Genomic DNA, 23,993 nt, shown 5'->3' with positions numbered 1-23,993 from the left:
TTTTGTCTTGTAATCTCCTAAAACAAGAAAGCACTACAGTCCTCCTTACAGTAATCATGTGGGTATTCCTCTCAAAGAAACACATACAGAAACCTTAGCCAGTCCTAGCAGCAGGGGCAGTGATGGGGCTAATGCTGTTAGAGGTGGGCAGCTGCAATGTTGCCCGGAGATGACTGGTGCACCTTTTGCCACTGCCCCCTTTGCAACAGCAGTAGTTCTGCAACTGGCTGCACCCAAAATCATCTATCAGCAAATATGGATTCACTGCACAAATGAGAAGAGCCTGTGCTGCAGGAGAATGGACTTGGCTATGGGATCTGAAGCAGTAATGTTGCAGCCCTAGGCAGGAGTACAGGTCTAACATCACAGGAAGCATAGTTGTGGCAATATTTATTTAAATACACAAATGCAACTAATTTTCTTATGTAAACTCTCCTACTTTATTACTTTATCAATAATACAAAAGGGCACACTTTGTTTCCACCAAGTATTGTGTACATTACTTTCCTCAGATCAAAATCTAGCCCTCCTTTTTTTAACAAAGTCTACAGCAGGGGGTGTATCTAACATAACTACATGAGATATACACAGAGCACTACTGACCTTAATGCTCACTGCTATAATTTCTGGCTTTGTTCCATAAAAGTGCATGGGAATGTGACACAGATCAGGGAATGGAATGGAGACCAAGTCTGGAAGTATTTCAAGGGCACCCAATTTGGTCAAACAGTTGATGAAAGGATACAGCATTTTTAAGCCCAGTAGACATTAACTACTTCAGTGTAAAAGGGGTGTGCGGTACATTGCTGGACAGTGTGCTGGAGAAGCACCGCAGTAAGCCGATGGTGAGAAAGTTGGTGTTTGGAGATTTATTTGGTAGATTAGTGAATGGGAATGCATCATAACATGTCCCTAAAGAGTTGTAATCAGATATTTGACCTCTATTTCATTTCCTGTCTATGTCTTCCAAAGCGTAACTGACTTTTCCCTTGTATTTTTTACTTTTTTTTAGGGAATTGAGTGGACTCATATTGAGTACTTCAACAATGCAATTATATGTGATCTGATTGAGAATGTAAGTATATGTACATCAAATTACATATAACAGCTGCATGTTCATGACTGTAAAGACATTATTGTGGAATTGTCTGCATAACACGTTTTTTTTTTATCCCTTATTGTCTGGTGTAAATGGAGTAAAATGTACACAGCTTCACCTATGCAGTTGTGCCCCATGTACGGGTGTTTTCTCTGGAAGGCACAATTAAGGAATCACTTGTTAACAAAGATACTGCAATAAACCTAAATTATGATACATGTTTGTAAGAGCTCTTTGTCATCGACACATTTTTGAAGTGGTAGAAGTACCTCCCTTCATCCCACATCTATCATACACAATCTCCAGATATTCATCCCACATCTATTATACACAATGGGGTGGATGCAGAGCTGGATGGAAATCCACCATACGTGGTCCTAAACTACATGTGCAAAGAAAAAATGAGTGTATTCACTTGTATGCAGAGTGTATGCATCTTGTAGTGCATCTGTCTGGTATCTGCATGCTTGGTTTACTACTAGTCATCATCATCAGTGTAGATCTGCATCTACCCTATACTGGGTGCAGAAGATACCACTCCAAGCTTCACACTTACAGCACAAACAATAAGAGCACTGCTGATAAGCTGCTGTGTACAAAAATGGCTTTTTTGATTTGTTTTACCAATAACCTATAAAATATTTTGTATAAAATATTAACACATGTATAACAGAGTAAAGGGGCCTATCCATTACATGACTTTTTGCATGATCTGATCAAAACCATCATACAGAAAGTCGGGTAATGGATAGCCGGCAAGGACCAGCGATGCGCGTGCACGCTGGGTCTTTGCTGACCCCGACTATCTACTGAACATGCTCGTCAACCTGACGATGATCATCAAGTTCAGCATGTTCAGAGATAGAAGGTTGGGATCCTGCTCTGAATGACGTTCAGTGAAGGCTGTTCAGGGCGGGCACCGCACCTCAGCGACCTGAAGGTCTGAACGCTAGTCGTTCAGTTTTTCAGGTCGCCTAATGGATAGGCCCCTTAACAGTCACAATATAGCAAGTATATATCAGTATTAATCTGTGGCCACTGGCAGTAGATATAACAGTTATGCATGCGATCAATTAGCAATATTAATCTACATCAGGGGTGGGAAACCTTGTTTCTGCCGAGGGCCATTTTGATATATAAAACTATATATATATAATTATTTGCGGGCCCGGTGCAGACCCTGCCCCCTCCATGTGACGTCACACGGGGTGCAGGGTAACAATTGCTGGCGATTACAGAGGATACTCCGGTGAGCGGTAAAGGCAACAGTGTGACCGTCTGAAGCGTCCTAAGGACACTCCAGGCGGCACTGCTGCATAGATTCTAGCTGCAGGGTGCCATTCTAGGCACCCTGCTAGCCAGATGAGGTTAGCAGAAAAAGCCCAGAGGGCCAGACCAAATGAATCCAAGGGCCTTATACGGCCCCTGGGCCTGAGGTTCCCCATCCTTGATCTACATGATTAGTGATATTCTTTATAAGCTTTACTAACACTGCAGTAAATTACAGACTTTGCAATAAGCAGCAAGCTTTACTAACACTGCTGGCTGCTGCTTTGACTGTTAAACCATTAACAACACTGTTGCAGGACATAAATCTGGACTGATATTATTCCTTTGTAATGTGGAAATCTTGGTTGACATATGTTTGATGTGAGCAGGGGAAGTAATTACAGCTGATGAGCTGGATTGGTAGGAAAATAGGTCTTTTTTTTTGGTCTAATATAAGGAGCTGCATACTGACCTAGGAGCTTTTTGGTGACCCTGCTAATAACAACTGATTCAGTTCTACATTTTGTCTCCAAGGCTGACAATAAAGTTAATAAGGACGCTTAGCACTCTTACTCCAGTTACAGAATATCACTAATCAAGTTAATGAATATTACTAACAATTGTTTGCATGCATAACTCTTATATCTACTGTCTGTGGCCACAGATTAAATACTAATATATACTTGTTAGATTGTGATTGTTACTCCGTTATACGTGTGTTATTTTATACTAAGTTTTTTGGTACAGGTTGAGTCTCCCATATGCAAAATGCTTGGGACCAGGGGTAGTTTGGATATAGGAATATTCTGTATTTTGGAATACTTGCATACCATAATACAATATCTTGGGAATGGAACCCAAATATACACACAGAATGCATTTATGTGTTATATACACCTTATACACAGCCTGTAGGTAGTTTTTTATATTTTTGTGCATCAAAAAAAGTTTGTGTACATACATGAAATTAATTTATGTTTCATATACACCTTATACACACAGCCTGAAGGTTATTTTATACTGTATTTTTATAATTTTGTGCTTTAAACAAAGTTTGTGTACATTGAACCATCAGAAAGCAAAGGTTTCACTTTCTCAGTCATGCTAGAAATATTCAGTATTTCAGAATATTCCCTATTTCGCAATATTTGGATATGGGAGACTCAACCTGTATTAGTAAAACAAATTTTTTTTTTTATACACAGCAACTTATCAGCAGTGCTCTTATTGGTTTTGTTTTTGTGTTGTTTTTGTTTTGTTTTTTGCTGTATGTATTTTGTGCAAGATTGCAGGTCTGTAAGTACAGCAGCTGTGTGCTGTTTATCGGTTATTTCTACTTCAGGGTCCATAGGGTATCCACAGGATACCTTGGGGGTATAGGTGTGACGTCAGTCGCAGGGCACCAAAGAGTTAAGCTTTCAGCCTCCCAGGATGGTCCCCCTCCTATACCCCGCCCCCGGGCCAAGGCACCTCAGTTTAGTTTGGTGCCCGGCCGGAGTCGGGTGCACCTGTTGGAGTGGGGGCTAGAAGAGCCCCTGAAGCTTTTTCTTCATGCAGCGGTGGCTGCACATCTGGATGAACAGCATGGACAGTCAGTCCTGACGTCCATGCTGTCTTCCCTACACCCCGCCGGTACCAGAACGCCGGTACTGATCCGGGGATGCTGGTGGGCGTCTGGGGTCACAGCTAGCGGTGACCCCAGATGCTCCGGACCATGGCCGGATTCAAGGGGGACAGAGGTAAGCAGCGGGGTCCCGCGGTGGGTCCCCGCTGATCACATGGTCCTAAGTCCCCAGGCAGGGGGCTCCCTGGGGACTGGCTGCAGCGTGGAGCCAGGCGACCAACCTGCGCTTCCACTACCCCCTGGGACAGCGGACCTTAGCAGAGCGGTAGCGCTGCGGCGTCCCAGGGGTTAAATGCATGCCAGGGGAGCGCGCCTTCCCTGTCTCACAGCCGGCGCCTCCCCCGCTGCACACAGCCCTCTCTGCACTGTGCTGACTGGTCCTGTGTCAGCGCTCCTCCCCCAGGCCAGCTTCTCTCTGCTCCTCGGCGGCCATCTTCTCTGCAACGCATGGTGAACGCTGCTGGAAGTCTGGAAGGAAGCATCGTGGTCTGGGTCCCCCCGCATACCTCTCCTCCGCTGTGGCTCAGGTCTGTGTATGCAGCGCTGTGTCCTACCAGGCCCTGTGTCTGTGTAGTTGAGTGATCAGCGCTGTTAGTGCAGGAATTGTTATTTCTCTGCATTGTATGTGACTGTGCTAGCGCTGCCTGTAACTTTTCTTCTCTAAACTGTCAGCTTTATTACTGTCCCTGTTCTTTCTGCTAAAGCCCTTGCGGTGCGGTGCTGCAGGGTGGTCTCTCGCCTATTTAATACTTAATTGGTGAGAGAGGTCACATACGTGGTGCCATCATGTCTGAAAGTGATTTTCCCCTCCGGCTACAGTGTACCACGTGCAAAGTACCGTTAGCGGAGGGGGAGGGTAGCGCGGAGGGCCTTTGCCGGCAGTGTTTGTCCATGGCGCGGCCTATTACGGTTACAGCACCGGTACAGGAGCCGCCCTGGGCTTGTTTCGCTCAGGCGTTAACAGCTTTAGTGGGCCAGTTAGCTCCGCAGCCCGCGTTTACTCCGATGGGTTTGTCCCAGCAGTCTGTGGTGTCGTCACCCATGCAGGGGTTCCCACGACAATTGGTGGTACCCCACAGTCTCCCTATTTCCCCGCTCCCGGGTTCTCAGGAGCCAGCGTGGGTTAACTCCCTGACGAGTTCTGTACAGCACTTGTCGGATGTGTTGCAAGGGGAGTCTGTGATGCGGCCTTATAAAAGGCCGGTGGCGTCTCTGTCCGCTCCTTATGAGGATGACGAAGGGACGTCTGATGATGGGGAGATTCTGGATCCTTACGATCAGGAACCTCTCCATACTAAGGACGCTGATGCTAAGTCCAAAGTATATATTCCTGGACTTATTCGGGCGGTCCGCACAGCCTTGGTGATTGAGGACGAAGTTCCCCCAGCGGCTAAATCTAAGTATGCCTTTTTCAAAGATGTGAAGGGCGATGCCACAGTCTTTCCTCTTTCGGGTCAGTTGGTGGACCATTTAGAGGAGGCGTGGAAACAACCTGGCAAAAGATACCAGCCGCAGAGACGCCTGGCGGTGGCTTATCCGTTCGCGGATAATTATTTTGCTAAGTGGGAATCTCCTCCACAGGTGGATTCTCACGTGACCCGTCTTGTCCGTAGTGCCACATTGCCGATGCCATCCATGTCCTCCCTTAAGGATGCTACGGACCGCAAGGTAGAAATCTGCCTGAAGTCCGCTTATTCCCTTGCAGGGGGGGCAGCACGGCCGGCTATGGCCATTTGCTGGGTTGCCAGAGCGATGGAGCGCTGGGCGGATTCTTTAGAGGCTTCTTTTGAATCCGACTGTCCGGCCGAACAGGCGGAGTTGATTGGCAATCTCCGTGATTCGGCCACCTACATCAACGAGGCGGCTCTAGACATTAGTACTCTGGTGTCTAGAATTTCTTCAGCAGCGGTAGCTGCTCGTCGCACCTTGTGGCTGCGATCCTGGAAGGCGGACGCAGATCCAAGAAAGGTCTGGAAGCGTTGCCGTTTACCGGAGAAGTTCTCTTCGGTCCGGATCTGGATAAGATTGTGGCCACACTGGCGGCAGCCAAATCTGCTTGTCTCCCGTCGGCCGCTGCTCCTTCTGGTTCTGGACCATCGTCCTTTCGGTCATCTAGGGCCCAGGGCAGGCCCAAACCACAGTCGTTTCCTCGACAGGCTGGCCCTAAGAAATCGGTCAAGCCCCGGAAACAGGCATGGAGTACCAGACGTCCGGCCCCCAAGCCAGATGACAAGCCTGCGGCCTGACGGTCCGGGTCTCCCCTTGGGGGATCCCAGGGTGGGAGGCCGCCTGCTGCAGTTCTCCCGGTGTTGGTCGTTCACTACGACAGACACTTGGGTTCTGGAGGTGGTCTCTCACGGGTACGCCCTCTCCTTCCGGCACAGACCCCCGGCTCGATTCTTCACCACGGGTCTACCATCAGACCGGAACAAGGCTACGGAGCTGTGGAAGGTATTGCACACTATGCTCCAGGCTGGAGTTATAGTGCCTGTTCCATTCTCCCAGAGGGGCCAGGGTTTCTATTCAAATCTATTTTTGGTACAGAAACCCAATGGGTCATATCGTCCGATTCTCAACCTCAAAGCACTCAACAAGTCTTTGCGGGTCCCGAAGTTTCGGATGGAGACCCTACGGTCCATCATTCTGGCGCTGGAACCTGGGGACTACATGGTGTCATTGGACATACAGGACGCTATGGCGGTCATGGCGGCTTCTCTGCGGCTGCAAGGAGTCCGCATGTTGCCGTACTTGGACGACCTGTTATTGGTGGCAGGATCTCCAGAGCTCCTGTTACACCACTTGGACCTGACCATTGCACTGCTGCAACGGCACGGCTGGCTAATCAACTGGCAGAAGTCCACTCTAATCCCGTCTCGGAGGATTCTGCATCTTGGAGCCTTATTGGACTCAGGACAGCAAAGGATCTTCGTGACGGAGGACAAGATCTCTGCTTTACAGTCAAGGGTGCGCAGTTGTCTGCACAGCCGCCGGGTGTCCTTACACTCGGCGATGAGGTTACTGGGCTCCATGGTGTCGGTGTTCGACATGGTGGAATACGCCCAGTTTCACTCCAGACCTCTGCAGCACCTGATCCAGTTCCAGACGATTGTGCTCACCCCGGAGGTTCGCCTGTCCCTTGCGTGGTGGTTAAAGACGACCCACCTCAACAAGGGACGTCCGTTCTGGGTTCCAAATTGGGTCCTGTTGACAATGGACGCCAGTCTTCGGGGCTGGGGAGCAGTTTCGGGTCCACACTTGTTCCAGGGCAGGTGGACGCCGACAGAAGCGGAGCTTCCAATAAATATCTTGGAACTCCGTGCGGTCTTCAATGCTCTCCTGCAGGCACAGCGGTTTCTCCAGGGTCACCCGGTGCAGGTCCAGTCGGACAATGCTACCACCGTGGCCTACATAAACAGGCAAGGAGGAACTCGCAGTCGGGCGGCTCTCGTAGAGGTCTCTCGGATCCTGGTTTGGGCGGAGCGCAATCTTCCGGCCATATCAGCGGTCTTCATCCCGGGAGTGCTAAATTGGGAGGCGGACTTTCTAAGTCGCCAGGACGTTCATCCAGGGGAATGGTCCCTGCACCCGGACGTTTTTCAACTACTGGTGGACAGGTGGGGTCTTCCAGAAATCGACCTCATGGCGTCCCGGCACAACAACAAGTTGCCGGTGTACGGGTCTCGCACAAGAGACGAAGGGGCGTCTCTGGTGGATGCTCTGTCCGTCCGGTGGACGTTCAGGTTCGCATACCTGTTCCCTCCGGTCTCCCTTCTTCCACGGGTAATCCGGAAATTCAAACAGGAAGGAGGGACGCTCCTGTTGATAGCTCCCGCGTGGCCCAGACGGCACTGGTTCTCAGACCTTCAGGGTCTGTCCGTGGACAGTCCTCTGCGGTTGCCGCTACGACTGGACCTTCTGTCTCAGGGTCCTTGTCTTCACCCGGACCTGACTCGGCTGTCTTTGGCGGCGTGGCTGTTGAGACGGCCATGCTGAGGTCCTGGGGGTTTTCCAGCTCTGTGGTGCGTACCATGTTACGAGCTCGGAAACCGTCTTCCGCGAGGATATACCATCGCGTGTGGCATACGTTCTTCCAGTGGTGTCGACCGAGAGGTTATGCACCGCGGGAGTTTCGTCTGTCTCTGATTCTCGCCTTCCTACAAGCGGGACTAGATCATGGGCTTCGCCTTGCTTCTTTGAAGGTACAGGTTTCGGCCCTATCTGTCTGGTTTCACCGTAGGATTGCTACAATCCCGGATGTGCGCACCTTTATGCAAGGTGTTCTCCGTATTCAGCCGCCCTTTGTTCCACCTGTGGCGCCTTGGGATTTGGCTGTGGTCCTGAGGGCTCTCCAAGGACCGCCGTTTGAACCACTGGGCTCAGTGGATATTAAATGGCTAACAGCTAAGACTGTTTTCCTTCTGGCCGTTGCTTCAGCCAGACGTGTTTCTGAGTTAGGGGCTCTTTCTTGTAGACCCCCTTTCTTGGTTTTTCATGGGAACAGGGCAGTGCTCCGCACTCGGCCCGAGTTTCTTCCCAAAGTTGTTTCCCAGTTTCATGTTAACGAGGAAATAGTTGTTCCGGCCTTTAACTCACCGGGTCTTTCCGTGGGTGAGGCCTCTTTGGATGTTGTGCGGGCCTTAAGGACTTATGTTGACCGCACTTCTTTGTTTAGGAAGTCGGACGCTTTGTTGTCCTCTATGGCTTCTGTAAAAAGGGTTGGCCTGCTTCAAAGCAAACTTTGGCAGCCTGGATCCGTATGGCTATTTCTGAAGCTTATCTTCATGAAGGCCTACCGGTCCCTCCTTCTCTGAAGGCTCATTCCACTAGGTCTGTGGGTCCTTCGTGGGCAGCTCGACGTGGTGCCTCGGCAGTTCAGATCTGCAAGGCTGCTACGTGGTCTTCTGTCCATACCTTCGTGAGGTATTACAGGTTTGACACCTTCGCCTCTCAGGATGCTTCCTTCGGGCGGCGGATTCTCCTTTCTGCACAGGAGCGTCCCCACCCTTAAAGGATACTGCTTTGGGACATCCCCAAGGTATCCTGTGGATACCCTATGGACCCTGAAGTAGAAAATATGAGATATGGTAAGAACTTACCCTTGTTATCTCTATTTCTACGAAGTCCATAGGGTTCCACAGGACTCCCGCCCTGTCGCACCTGTGCTGCAGATGGGCTTTGCTCTGGTCACCGGTTTTCCGTCTCCCTCTGGTGAGAATGTGATTCTTGTATGTGTCCAGATCTTTGTTCTCTCTCTTCCTTCTCCTCCTCCGGCCTATGGCTTGGTAACTAACTGAGGTGCCTTGGCCCGGGGGCGGGGTATAGGAGGGGGACCTAGTGCATCCTGGGAGGCTGAAAGCTTAACTCTTTGGTGCCCTGCGACTGACGTCACACCTATACCCCCAAGGTATCCTGTGGAACCCTATGGACTTCGTAGAAATAGAGATAACAAGGGTAAGTTCTTACCATATCTCATATTTTTTTTGATAAATATAATATTTGCATAGCGCTTCATCTTTTTATTGAGAAAGTGTTATATACAAACTTACATCCAGCTCTGCATAGTCCGCAGTTTTTATGACACTCTGTCACTGAAGATTGTGAGATTGCCCCATTACGGTCCTGATACGCTTCTCCATCTGTAAGTGTAGATGTGACTTAAATCCGTGCGACACTGCACTGCCCGTACTTGTATATGCTCAGTTTTGGCGTACATTCAACTTGGCATCAGCTCTATTGTGATCATAATATGTATAGGCCTAAATGAACATGGTTACTTTATTGTGAAACGCTATGAGAAAATGGTCATATATATCTTGTTAAATTCTAGAACCAAAGTGGAATCCTGGCCATGTTGGACGAAGAATGCCTACGGCCAGGCACAGTTACTGATGACACATTCTTGGAAAAACTGAATCAGATATGTGCCACTCATCAGCATTTTGAGAGTCGAATGAGCAAGTGTTCTCGTTTCCTTAATGACACATCTCTACCACACAGCTGCTTCCGGATTCAGCATTATGCTGGGAAGGTATCTTTCAGAACAATTGCCAACATTTATTTATTGACATTACTTATTAAAGTTTATGTAGAAGCACTTTACAATTGTGAACAAATACAGTAATAATACAAGTCTGGTTATTTCCAAACAGCCAAAGAAGTAAGTGGGCACTATTCACTACACCATTGCTGTCTCTATACCATTGCTGTCTCTACACCAGTGCTGTCTCTACACCAGTGCTATCACTACACCAGTGCTATCACTACACCATTGCTATCACTACACCATTGCTGTCTCTACACCATTGCTATCACTACACCATTGCTATCACTACACCATTGCGATCTGTACACCATTGCTATCACTACACCATTGCGATCTGTACACCATTGCTATCACTGCACCATTGCGATCTGTACACCATTGCGATCTGTACACCATTGCGATCACTGCACTATTGCGATCTGTACACCATTGTGATCTCTGCACAATTGCTATCACTACAGCATTGCGATCTGTACACCATTGCGATCTGTACACCATTGCTATCACTACAGCATTGTGATCTGTACACCATTGGTATCACTACATCTGTACACCATTGCTATCACTACATCTGTACACCATTGGTATCACTACATCTGTACACCATTGCTATCACTACAGCATTGCAATCTGTACACCATTGCTATCACTACAGTATTGCGATCTCTGCACCATTGCTGTCTCTACATAAATGCGATCTGTACACCATTGCGATCTGTACACCATTGCGATCTCTGCACCTTTGCGATCTGTACAGCATTGCTATCACTAGACCATTGTGATCTGTACACCATTGCTATCACTACACCATTGCTGTCTCTACACCATTGCGATCTGTACACCATTGCGATATTTGCACCATTGCTATCACTACAGCATTGCTATCACTACAGCATTGCTATCACTACACCATTGCTATCAAATCTTTGTTTCAAATAAAAAAATAAACCCATATACAGTGAGTGCCCAACTTTAAAGCACTCATTTATAGATGGATTTTTTTACACTCTTGATATGAATAAGTGTACGTATGTTTAGTCAAATACATATTGAGATCGTTTGCAGCTGAAACACGTTAGAATTTCTCTCTCATCCACTCTGGTGGACACTGAAATACCAGGGGTGTAGAGGGCACTGTCCTGGAGAAGGCAGTTTTGTAAACTTGGTTTCTTCTTTGTTCCTCCATGGCAGCCACACCTTGGTATATAGTAACTGTTCCCCCTAGCATAAACAGGAAGTTTTTTTCAGGAACTGCCCCCCACTATATAATCCAGCCCCTTCCACTTGTCCCTTGTCTTTTTTTTACCTGTCTTCTAGCAGTATAGAGGCTAGCAGGGGCGGATTGGGAATTTAAAGTGGCCATGGAAAAAATCCTGAAAGTGGCCCTATGTGCGCGCACCTGAAAAAGTGGGTGTGGCCGCATGTGAAATACTATGCCCTCAAGCTACTCCCCTTGTTTTCGTCTTGCTGGGGGCATGCCTACTGCGCCGGGAGCTGATGGATATGCCCCCAGTCCCTCTCTGCAGTGAATAAACACAGCATGTGAATAAGTATTTTCTTACCTTTATGATTTCTTTACAACAAAGAACCTCTGAAGAAATTGATCCTCCCTGCACAGGCAGTGTCTTGCGTTAGTATTCACTATACGTGCAGGAGATCACATGGTCCCGAAGCTGCCTGTTAGCGTAGCAATAAAGCCAATGTCATCCACATGAAAAAGAGGTTCTTGCCAGCACCATCCCGTTGTCACTCTCCAATACCATCCACCAGGGTCTCTCCAATACATCCCACTATCCAGCTCCTCTTTGCCCCCTGAGCCATCTCCTTTTTGGCCCAGCACCATCTCCTCTGTGCTCTCAGTGTCAACCCTCTTCCCACATCACAGCAGCACAGCAAAACCCTCTCCCCTCACAGCACTCCGCACAGCCCCTCACAGTACAGCCCTCCTTATCACAGCCCTTCAGCCTCCTTATCACAGTCCCCTCAGCACAGTCTCCTTTACAACACAGCCCTCCTCATCGCAGCCCCTCACATCACAGCACAATTGCCCGCATAGCACAGACCCTCTACACAGCACAGCCCTCTCACACCGCAGTCCCCCCTCATATGACATCCCCCCTCTGAGCACAACCCCTCATTACAGTCTGTCACAGCACAGACCCCCTCATCTCAGTACCTCACAGCACATAACAGAGCCCCACATAGCACAGCACCTCACATTACAGGCCCCCTCATCACAAGCCCTCTCAGCACAGTCTCCCACAGTACAGCCCCCTAATCACAGCCCCTCACACCACAGCCTCCCTCATCACAGCCCCCTCATCCCAACCCCCCTTCAGCAGCAGTGGGGGATTGGCGGCCCGACCCCTGGAAGTGCAGTGCTATACTTACTTTTACTGCTGGACACTGACCCGCTCTGCCACCTCCAAGGTGCATGGTGTCACTTGTACACAGATTAGCTGCCTTCCCGGACTTGGAGCCACTGCCTATAGGTGGGCCTCTCTATTTGGTGTGACAGGCAGCTGGCGGGCTTCCTGTCATGCAAGAAAGCATTGCCGGGTTAGGGGGCGGGGCCACAGGTGATAAACTGCCCACCAGGAATCTTCCCGCTGAAGGTAATGGCCAATCCACCCCTGGAGGCAGGATCGGGAAGTTTGTTATTTTACTAAATCGTATGGGACTTACCTCTTATTTTTTTGCCTAGTAAGCCCTGAGTGCTGCAGTCTGAGGCAGGGTGGCTCCCCAGAGGGACAGCATGGAGGCTGGTGTGCAACAATGCCAGTATCGTGAGACCGGAGGAATGGTGACACCCGCGCTACAGCCTGGGGAGGTCTCCAGAGGTCCAGCGGCTCATACATAGCCAGAGCACCAAGACAAAGATGGCAACATGGCATGTATGGCTGACTGTGCGCAACCGTGTGTCATGCTGTTGACGTGCCGGACCCAAAGCCTGTGCGGTAGTGCACAGTGCATGTGCCCAACCTCTTCTAGGTCTTAGGGCTATAAAATGGCGCTGCACACCGGAGACAGGTATCTGTTTTCCTTACATCTTACTGAGGATCCTGGACATTGGAAATCTGCAGGTGTGCCACAAAATGGATGCAGAGCCTTCGCCCCAACAGCCAAATAGTGCACAGCCGAGCTAAGTCCCTCTAGTGGGCATTTATACAGATTTATGTTAGCTAGTAACATATTAGTAATAGGGTATTTGGTTTTGTTTAATGTGCCTTTAAATACAGTTGGAGCTAAGAAGAAAGTGGCTAAGAAAAAGCATCTAAGATGTCTGTGTGCTGCCTGTGATAAACCATTCTCGGGGGCAGAAGGGATGGTGTTCTGTGAGGATTGTGTTCAGAAGAATCCTACACCTATGACTGCCCGGGAGCCTAACCAGTTTCAGGAATTAATGGACTGGATGAAAAAGTATTTTGTATCTAAAGAAGAGTTTCTGTCTATGCATATGTCCAAAAGGTCTAGATCTGAAATGAGTCTTGATTATGAACATGATGTTGTCTCTTCTGAATATGGTTTTGTGGAGGAGTGTGATGATTTGTCCAGTGTAGAGTCTGGATAAATTCATGAAGATGTTTAATATTGATTTGGTTTAAAGCATGCTAAAAAAATATATATAAAACCATAAATAAAGAGGCTCCAGAACAAAGGAATGAGCAAGACTTACTTGTTTGAGGACAGATTAAAAAGGGGTTAGGTGTTTCCCTGTACATTACGTGATTAAACAAATTGTTTTCAAAGAATGGCAAAATCTAGATAAAAAGCAAAGTAACTTTAAGCGTATTGAAAGTATGTATCCTATTAGAGATGATGATTTGCTTAATTGGTGCACAGTTCCTAAAGTGGATGCTGCAATTGCAGAAATAATGACAAGAACTACCATTCCGTTAGCGTTTGAGGCAGCAGTTAAAGGTACCATGGATAAAAGAATGGAGAATTCATTCAAGAAGCTACATATTTCCACTGCATGATCCCTGACGTCTGGTATAGCTATGGCTTCTGTTTCTAGGGCACAAAGACTCTTGAGTACGACTATGCATGCAGATATTGAAGAAAGGATATCAAAACCAATATATTTTGAGAATTTTAGAGATCATGCAGAAAGCTATTGAATATCTGTGTGAAGTGTCTTTGGACACTGTAACATGTAGCAAGGAGAGCTCTATGGTTACGATCCTGGGTGGCTAATGCGAATTCAAAAAATAGGTTGGCTACATTACCTATATGAAGGTTCCTTTTTTATTTGAGAGTAAATTAGACTCACTGATACAAAGAGTGACAGGAGGATAAGCAGAATAGATACCTGTTTACATCATCAAGACAACAATACAGAGAGGCTAAGACCTACAGGCACGGTCGTCAATATAATAGAAGGTATTCTTCAGGAATGACCAGACAATCCTTTTGGCAGAATTTCAGTAGGTTCAATCCTAAAGAGCAATGACCTCAGGGCCCCTTTAGAAATAGCAGTAGGAGGAAAATGACTACAGTTTGTCAGTCGATGGATTCATTGTATTCAGGACAGATAGGTATTGGATGTGGTATCCAACGGATATCGAATAGAGTTCAAAAAGCAACCAGAAATAGACAAATTTATGCTATCAAGAATGCTGATTACAAGAGTGGAGAAGATGGCTGTGGAATGCAGTTTAGCAAAATTAATCAGCCTTCAAGCAGTAAACCAGTACCGACTGTAGAAAGGAAAACTGGTATCTATTCACCCCTCTTTCTGGTAAAAAAAAATTCAGGACCATCCTGGATCTAAGCAAACTGAACGAATATATTCAAACAAAAAAGTTTCATATGGAGAGGCTAAAATCTATTGTAGCAGGCATTGTGGAAGAAGACTTTCTAGCATTGATAGATTTAAAAGATGCTTACTTTCACATTCCAGTGAACATAAATTATCAGCAATATCTGAGATTTTGTATATCAGGAAGATGGTTCCAGTTCACATGTCTTCCCTTCGGTTTATTGACTTCACCAAGGGCATTCACCAAGGTATTAGTGACTGTGATGGTGCAGCTAAGAGCTCAGCAAATAACGATCTGGTCTTATGTAGACAACATAATGATTTCCGTAAGTACGATAGATATAGTGAGAGACAGTGTGGGACAAGTTCTACAAATCTGGCAGACGTTGGGCTGGATTATAAATTGAAACAAGTGTTGTCTGAATCCAGTCCAGAGAATCCAATTTCTAGGGGTTATGATCGATACCCAGAGCTACAGGGTCAGCCTCTCAGAAGAAAGATGTATGAAAATACAGAAAATGGTCAAGATCGATACAGAATTACAGTAGGATTCAACTCCGTACAGGATTAAGACTGCTTGGCATGATCTCGTCAACCACAGATGTAGTCATTTGGGCAAGGTGGCATATGAGAGGACTACAGTGGGGGATACTAAAGTTTATTCAGAAAAAGTACCTCATATTCATCACAAACGACTGAGACAAGACACAAAAGAATCTCTAGACTGGTAGAAAAGTGTGAATATGTAGAACAGATCAAAACTATTGCTACAACCACAATACCTAGTTCAGACTACAGATGCAAGTCAATCAGGATGGGGAGCACATGTGTCACAACTGGTAACACAAGATCACTGGAATCCACAGGAAAAATAATTTTCTTCAAATAAAAGAGAGATGCGAGTGGTATGAAAGGCTATACAGTACTTTCAAGACTATCTGAGAGGAACTCATTTAAGAATATTTTTGAACATCATTACACTAGTAACATACATAGGGTGTCACCAGAAGTCAGGTCCTCATGAAAGAGGTTTCAAAGATCATGACTAGGGCGGAAAAGTACTTGCTTTGCCTTTCAGCACTCCATGTTGCAGGCAAGAAAAATGTGGTAGCAGACTTCCTGAGTAGGAAACAAATTCTCCTGGGAGAATGGGAATCGAACACAGATATAATTAGAGCGATAATAATAAGATTTGGATGTCCGGTAGTGGACCTAATTATGACAAATGTAAACCCGAAACTACCTCAATTCTTTTCAAGAAATCATGTACCCGGGCCAAAAGGCATAGATGACTTCTCACAAAAATTGAATTTTCTCCTGGCATATGTTTTTCCGCCTTTCTTGCTGATATACCGTGTATTGAAAAAGATCAAACAGGAAAAATTGGAGTTAATAGCTATCATACCCTATTGGCCCAGAAGATCCTGGTTTTCAACTGCATTAAAGCTGGGAATGGAGGAACCATGGTTGCTACCAGCCAGATCGGAAATGTTAACACAGGGTCTGTTGCTACATCAGAACCCGACAATACTCAATTTAGTGGTCTGGAGATTGAAATGAAGATATTAAAGCAGAAGGGGGTTTCAAAACAAGTGATACAGATTCTACTACAAGCAAGAAATAAGAATTTGTCACAGATCTGTTACAGGATTTTGAAAACATTTATCTCTTTTATGGGAAATGAAGCTGAGGCCAAGGAATGTGCATATATCACAAATACTTCAATTCTTATATGAAGGATTTATTAAAGGCTTGGCAGTTTCGACAATCAAAGTGCAAATATCAGCTCTCAGTGTAACTTCTGGACAGGAAGTTAGCAGAAGATGAATGAATTAGTGAAAAGATTATGTCAAGCAATTAAGAGGATCTGTCCACAAGTTAGATCCTTCATAGCCCCATGGGACTTGAATTTAGTCCAGAGAGCCTTAATTGTGACTTCCTTCGAACCTCTAGAAGAAGTTTCTCTTAAACATCTAACATTAAAAGTAAATTTCCTAATTGTGATAACATCAGCAAGAAGAGTGAGTGAACCACAGGCCTTGTGGGCAGAGGAACCATACCTGAACATTAGGCCAGGCAGAGTAATATTGAGGACAAACACGAATTTTTTGCCAAAAGTGGTCTCATCTTTTCACCTCAATCAAGATATTGTACTACCGCCTTTTTCTCTCAGCCAAAAGATGATAAAGAGAAAGAACTACATATACTGAATCTGGTTGGAGCTATCTCTATCTACATAGAGTAAATTCATTCATGAAAACAAAACATTTGTTTTACCAAATGGAATTAGACATGGTCATAGTCCTACTAAACAAACAATACAAGATGGATAAGAGAAGTTATCTTTGCCTAGAAGAAAGAAGGGTTTAAGGCGCCTGAGATCCTTAGAGCACACTCGACTAGGGCTGTAGCTACCTCTTGGGCGAAGAAGGGTAAACCTTCTGTCGAAGAAATTGGTAAAGCAGCAGCATGGTCATCTGTACATACATTTACTTCTCATTATGTATTGGACTTGTCAAGTGCTAATTTTTGAGATAAGGTGCTTCAAGAAGCATATTTGTTATGCAGAATGATGAGGTTTGGTTATTGCCTCCCCCATGTATTAGCTTTGGTATGTCCCAAGGTGTGGCTGCCATAAAGGAATGAAGAAGAAAACATTAGATTATACTTACCGATAATTCAGTTTCTTCGAGAGACTCCATGGCAGCCAAAAGATACCCTCCCTTGAGTGGTTTTTCCAGGAACCAATTATGAGGACACACTCAAAAACACACTGGGCAAGAGGAAGGGGTTTGATTATATACAGTGAGGGGGCGGTCCCTGAAAAAAACTTCCTACCTATACTAATGGGAACAGGTCCTTTATCCCAAGGTGTGGCTGCCTTGGAGTCTCTCAAAGAAACCAAATTATTGGTAAGTATAATCCGATGTTTTCTGCATTTTCCTCCCCGTCAACACCCCACCTCCATCTTGGACTTCAGTTTTTTTTTCTAAGTTCTCACCGAATAGGGCACTTTTTTCTTTCTGCTCATGCAGCAGCTTGCTTTTACTTGTTTCTTTTGTTTAAAGTGTTTTGTTCTTTGAACTCCACTGGAGGGGATGGGTTGGGGCACCCATCAGGGCTCCCTCGACTGATTCCATCTCTGGTTCTCCAGACTCTGGTGGGTGATGTCACCCTGCACACCTTCGAGAGACATGGTACCACAGGGCCCCATGTAGTGACCGCAGGTGCCCAGGACTGTGCTCCAGGTGCCACTGTTGGACAAACTTCCAGCCCATCTCTTACCCCAATTGAGACAGAAGTTAAGAATGCTAGACATTTCATACACAGGAGGCTACATAATGCTGTAGTCAATATACAAGAACATTCCTGGGTGGATGTATGTGCCCAAGGTGATCTATTGGCTGTTTGGAACTGCCTATTCAATGTGCAGTTCATAACAATGCTAAAATGGGGGGGAGAGGCTAGGCGCTCACTACTTGGGGGAAAAAAACAAGACTAGACTCCAAAATCCTCTGGCAGCAGATCTAGATGTGAGAATACTCTGGTTCTCGCTATATGGATTACAAGGTGAATGGATCTGCGTTTCCAGATGTTGTATATAATACAATATTTATTTGAGACACAATGCTCAGAATATCATATCTGGTATTGTAGCAGAAAATTAATATATACATTTGTAACATGTCTAAAAGCAGAATTCATAATATATGGACAACCCAATGTTTGTATGGATGATCATCCAGTACAGGGTAAGAGGTTGGTACAGGATTGCAGAGGATACGCAGACCCATGGCAGTGACTGACAGGAGTGCTGTTTGTGGATGGTGACGGGGGGGGGGGAGGGAGGCGGCTGGTCTGCAGAGCGCAAGTGTGCCAGTGCGTTCACATGCCATTTCAGGGGCGTGTAGAAATTATCCCTTGCTATAGCATACGCAGCCTGAGGCCTCATAGCGTGCGCTGAAGTTAGCAGTTCCTGAGTGAGGTCTCACCTACATTAACTGTGCGTAAGGATCCGATGTTACCGACCGTTTCGCTGTATTGGCCAAGTATATGGATGTGAGTAAAGGGAAGTGGGTGTCCTTATGTCAGGCTGAGATCGCAATGCAAATGAAAACATTTACATATCACCACTGATATTAGCAACTGCGTTGTGTGCGTATAAGCAGAATAGCGATCCTTGCTGAATCAGGCCCATTGTCAGCAGTTGTTCTATGCTGATTGGTAGGGATACTGAGTGGCTGCTTCTCCATCCAAGTGGACCTTTTCAGTCACTGTCCAATTCTGCCAAGTCTTGTTTGACTAGTTTTCACAGCAGGCTATTGTGGCCATATCCCTCAGAGGCTGCTGAACTTTCTATTTTGGTCAATCAAACCATGATAGGGGCCAGGGAAACATCTTTTCGTTGCCTGTTCCAATTCTGTCATCGGCTGCAGTGAACACACTTTAGTTCACATTTTGTACGTGTTCTAGTCCCATCTAAGGCCCTCATTCAGAGCCGGACGCTCTGAACAGAGCGCTCGCTCTGAATGTGGGCCCTCCTCCATAAAAATGGAGCGTCCTCCTGGACGCTCGTATAGCTGTGGGTCACCACCCACAGCTCATACGAGCGTGCAGGATGATGGTCGCGATGGTCTTGACCATCGCGACCATCGCCAGTGCGACCAGAAGCCTGTGGTCGGGGTTTTCGACCACAAGCCCTGGAGTGATTTTGGCTCTATCAGAGCCAAAATCACTCCCACTGACATCACTAGTGATGTCAGTGGGGCCGGCTTCTGACGGTAGGCGTTCCCTTGGGAACTGGGAGGCACGCCCCCGGCACGTCCACCAAAGGGGGCGTGCTGTCAATCAACATCGACAGCACGCCCCCTTTGATCAGACACAACGAGCGAAGGAAAGTCCTTCGCTCGTCGCGTCTGGCGCATGCGCACGACGGAGCTCCCTCCGTCGTGCGCATGCGCAGTGCACACCATCGACCCACTTGCGAGCGGACAGCCGCTTGCGAGTGGGTCTGAATGAGGCCCTAAGGCCCTTCTTAGGTGGCATATTCTTGCCCTTTTTTGGCATTGCAGATCTTGCCATTAAATTTGCCACTTGGCTAGTGCATCCTTTGCTGTTGCGTTTCTTACACAGGAAGATGCTTTTGGTGCGATGGAGAAAAGCTACAGACCAACAGTAAAACAATGCAGAATATAGATCGCTTTACAAATGTATTATTTGTGCTCCTTTGAGAAAGTTACTGTCTAAATATTCATGTAAATGTAATGGTTATATATATCAGTGTTATTTCTACACAACAGACTACGATTCTTAGTTTATTTCTTTTATGTAAAAGATGTGACACATACAGTAGGCGGTAGATCTCATTTATATATATATATATATATATATATATATATATATCAGGATATGCATAATGTCAGTATTGTTTTGGTTAGAATTTTCCTATTATCAAAAACATTATCTGATTTGCATAACCCAGAAATAGGAATTGTTCTTAGTAATTGTAAGGTACAGGTTCTGTGTTTCTGTGTTTAACTCGGGATAAGATGTGATTATTTATCCTAAACTTTGTTCACGTTTGTTGCTCCACTTCAGAAGTGTGAAACGTCCATGTTCTGAGTCCTGGAGGGGAGACATGAGATCACTGCAGTGTGGTGGATGCAGCAATGTTTTATAAGTTGAAGCATTAATGTATGATGGTGATTAGCAGTTGTCACCATGGGAGCTATTCAGCTGTTATGAATGCTCTGTTTTACTACCAGTAAAATAAAAAATATATACAATAGGGCGCTCCAGAAAAAATGAGTACAAAAGCTGCTCACCTAAAGGATAGGCTAACCCTGGATGTTTAGACAAATAAAGAAAATAAAGAAAAATAAGGAAACCAAAAAAAAAACACAAATGAATATCAAACTAAAAATGCAGTTATATAAATAAAATTTGAGATCTTTAATGAAATAGGTATAAATGAATGACCAACATAGGTCTGATAATGCACTACACACTATAATTAAACATAAAAGTTCTTGACATGTGACAGAGACAAACAATAAAAAAATAGTTGTAACATATATACCAGGTGCAATAATCAGCTAGTAAAATGAGGAATAAATAAATGAATAAAAAACACTATTATGGGATGCTACAGTTTGCTACTCTAACTATCCAATTGCCTATAAACATTGCACACTACATTATTTTGACTATAAAAGCTTGCATATACTATATCAGCGACATGTAATCTGCTTGTAATAATGGTCATTGGGCCTCATTCAGACCCACTCGCAAGCGGCTGTCCGCTCGCAAGTGGGCCGATGGTGTGCACTGCGCATGCGCACGACGGAGGGAGCTCCGTCGTGCGCATGCGCCAGACGCGACGAGCGAAGGACTTTCCTTCGCTCGTTGTGTCTGATCAAAGGGGGCGTGCTGTCGATGTTGATTGACAGCACGCCCCCTTTGGTGGGCGTGCCGGGGGCGTGCCTCCCAGACGGAGGCGTTCCCAAGGAAACGCCTACCGTCAGAAGCCGGCCCCACTGACATCACTAGTGATGTCAGTGGGAGTGATTTTGGCTCTGATAGAGCCAAAATCACTCCAGGGCTTGTGGTCGAAAATCCCGACCACAGGCTTCTGGTCGCACTGGCGATGGTCGCGATGGTCAAGACCATCGCGACCATCATCCTGCACGCTCGTATGAGCTGTGGGTGGTGACCCACAGCTATACGAGCGTCCAGCAGGACGCTCCATTTTTATGGAGGACGGCCCTCATTCAGAGCGAACGCTCTGCTCAGAGCGTCCGGCTCTGAATGAGGGCCATTGATCACTAAGCTAAACGCCATACTTAGTCATTTATAAGTATCTTATTGATGGCATTTTGCTGTTTATTGGAAAGTTTTGTTCCCACGGTTTGCTAGTTGTAACTGTCTCTTGCATGAAAGTTATTGCTGAATTAATTAGTGACTCTATTTGATTCCAATACTTGAAAGCTTTCTTAGATTTTAAAAATAATCCTATATGAATATTTCTGTAACAAAATAAGGAGATCTTGCCTCAGGTCAGCACAGATTAAGTCCTGGATGCAGGCAATCTGCTGCCAGGGTTCCATCTAAAACTATGTAATAATAATAATTATAATAATAATTGAGTAGACAATGGCACATCCACTTTACACACCTCATTCCCATGAAGGCACAAATTGTAAATACAATACAATACCTGCTTCTTGCAATACTCCGGTTTGTGGACGGAGTGTTCTTAACCACTTAACTAAAAAATTTTTACAAAAAGGTCCTAAGAACATATTTTTAAAAATCTATTTAAATATTTTATTTTTAAAAATATGCCAAGGGGTGTCTTGCACCCCCTTGTTCCCCCATGTCCAAAGGACCCCATGGTAACATTACTTTCCACCCCCCTCCCCCCCCAATGACAATATATTATTTTGTGGCATAGCCCCCTATCCCCTAGCAGTTCCGGATTTACAGCAGGTCGGCAGGGGGTCCCCACTCATAGCTACATCACCAGCATGGGGGGCATTTTGGCATATGTGATCTGGGGTTTCTGTGTAGCATAATGTGAAATGGGAGCACTACGGTGTGTTTATTTACACATTATACTTTTTAATAACATCGCCAGCATATCCTATTGACTTGTTTATTGTCAGGGGTCCCCACAAGTTTGTTGCCCTGAGGGTCCCACAACCCTTTATCCAGCCCTGCCCCCTAGTTGGTAATATGTGCCCAGTGACATAACCCCCACCTACACACCAGTGTCAATAGGTTCCCATTGTGGCACTGCCCCTAGAGCCATGTGTCACCAAGTATTGTACAACACCTTGCTCCCAGGGCCAATAGGCCTTTATGGGGAATTACCCCCTCAACCTACAACAGTGCCAATAAATCACCACAGGGGGCATTACCCACCCACCAGTGGCACTTTCCTCCCTCTCCCCCACATGCAGAGTTGCAGCACTCGCAGAGATCAGCAAAGTAGGAAAGGCCAGCTCTCATTAATACATTAGGATGCACATAACTAGCTGTAACATAAAAGGTTAACATGCACATGCCCTGGAACTAGATAAATTTAGTAATGACAAAACTCTGATCCGTGATTGTATACATAGCTGAATAAAATAAATCAACATTATGCATACCATATGTGTGAAAAATTTCTTGGTTAGCAACCACATATGCTTGCCAACAAACTGTTTCATCTTTGTATTCATGGTTTGTTGCTCAGCTTCAATATTATTGGATCATTTAAAGCATTTGAAAATACAATAACAAACAAGTGGGTCTTCTGTCCTACCTAGTAGCTAAATTGTGTCATCTACCCGTTGGTCTGTTTTCCAGGTCATGTACCAAGTGGAAGGATTTGTTGATAAAAACAACGACTTGCTCTATCGTGATCTCTCCCAAGCGATGTGGAAAGCAAACCATTCCCTTATCAAGGATATGTTCCCAGAAGGCAACCCGATCAAGATAAATCTCAAAAGGCCACCAACTGCGGGTTCACAGTTCAAGGCCTCAGTGTCAACTCTGATGAAGAACTTACTTACAAAGAATCCAAACTACATCCGGTATAAGTCACTCATTTCACGTAATTGAACTTGAATAAATTAGTCTTCTCTATAGCTAGCTGATTAATATTTACGTGTGGTTTCCTTAGTATGGAGTGTTCATTTACATATCTTGGACCATATAGTTTTGCTTTGCTTATTTATAATGCATGAGATTTATAAACATTTTCAGATGCATTAAGCCAAATGACAAGAAGGCTGCCCATATATTCAACGATGCCCTTGTGCGCCATCAAGTCAGTTACCTTGGTCTACTCGAAAATGTCCGGGTCAGAAGAGCTGGCTATGCCTTCAGACAGCCATATGAGCCTTGTTTGGAAAGGTACAAGATGCTGTGCAAGCAGACATGGCCCCACTGGAAAGGTCTAGCAAGGTAAGTTAACTGCTAAATGTTACTCGTATGTGAGATAAGATATCCTGATGTACAAAGAATGGGAATATTGGAAGCTACTGAAAACTGGCGGAGCCAAAAGGCTGCTTTAAATCTGCTTATGCAAAACCAAACCTATAAAGTGGCTGTCTTATATTATAAGGCATGCTGGTAATGTTGTGATTATAGAAATTATGCTTATAAGGTTAATTTACATATGTTAATGTTACATGTATTTTAGAATGAT

General features: G+C 45.6%; 1 protein-coding gene across 3 annotated transcripts in view; it reads left to right on the top strand.

The window, feature by feature from the left end:
* MYO1B (myosin IB) overlaps positions 1-23,993 on the top strand; it is a 275,621-nt gene that overhangs the window by 192,585 nt on the left and 59,043 nt on the right. For all 3 annotated transcript variants that reach the window (XM_088466667.1, XM_088466666.1, XM_088466665.1), the window contains exons 15-18: positions 1,013-1,075; positions 9,820-10,020; positions 23,150-23,376; positions 23,549-23,749. In XM_088466667.1, the coding sequence (XP_088322793.1) occupies positions 1,013-1,075; positions 9,820-10,020; positions 23,150-23,376; positions 23,549-23,749 (692 nt within the window). The remainder of the gene's footprint in view (positions 1-1,012; positions 1,076-9,819; positions 10,021-23,149; positions 23,377-23,548; positions 23,750-23,993) is intronic.

The sequence above is a fragment of the Taudactylus pleione genome, unplaced genomic scaffold (genome assembly GCF_031769625.1).
Source record: "Taudactylus pleione unplaced genomic scaffold, aTauple2 ptg000066l, whole genome shotgun sequence".
Taxonomy (NCBI): domain Eukaryota; kingdom Metazoa; phylum Chordata; class Amphibia; order Anura; family Myobatrachidae; genus Taudactylus; species Taudactylus pleione.
Note: the sequence above shows the minus strand (reverse complement) of the source record. Positions and strands in the feature narration are given on the sequence as shown.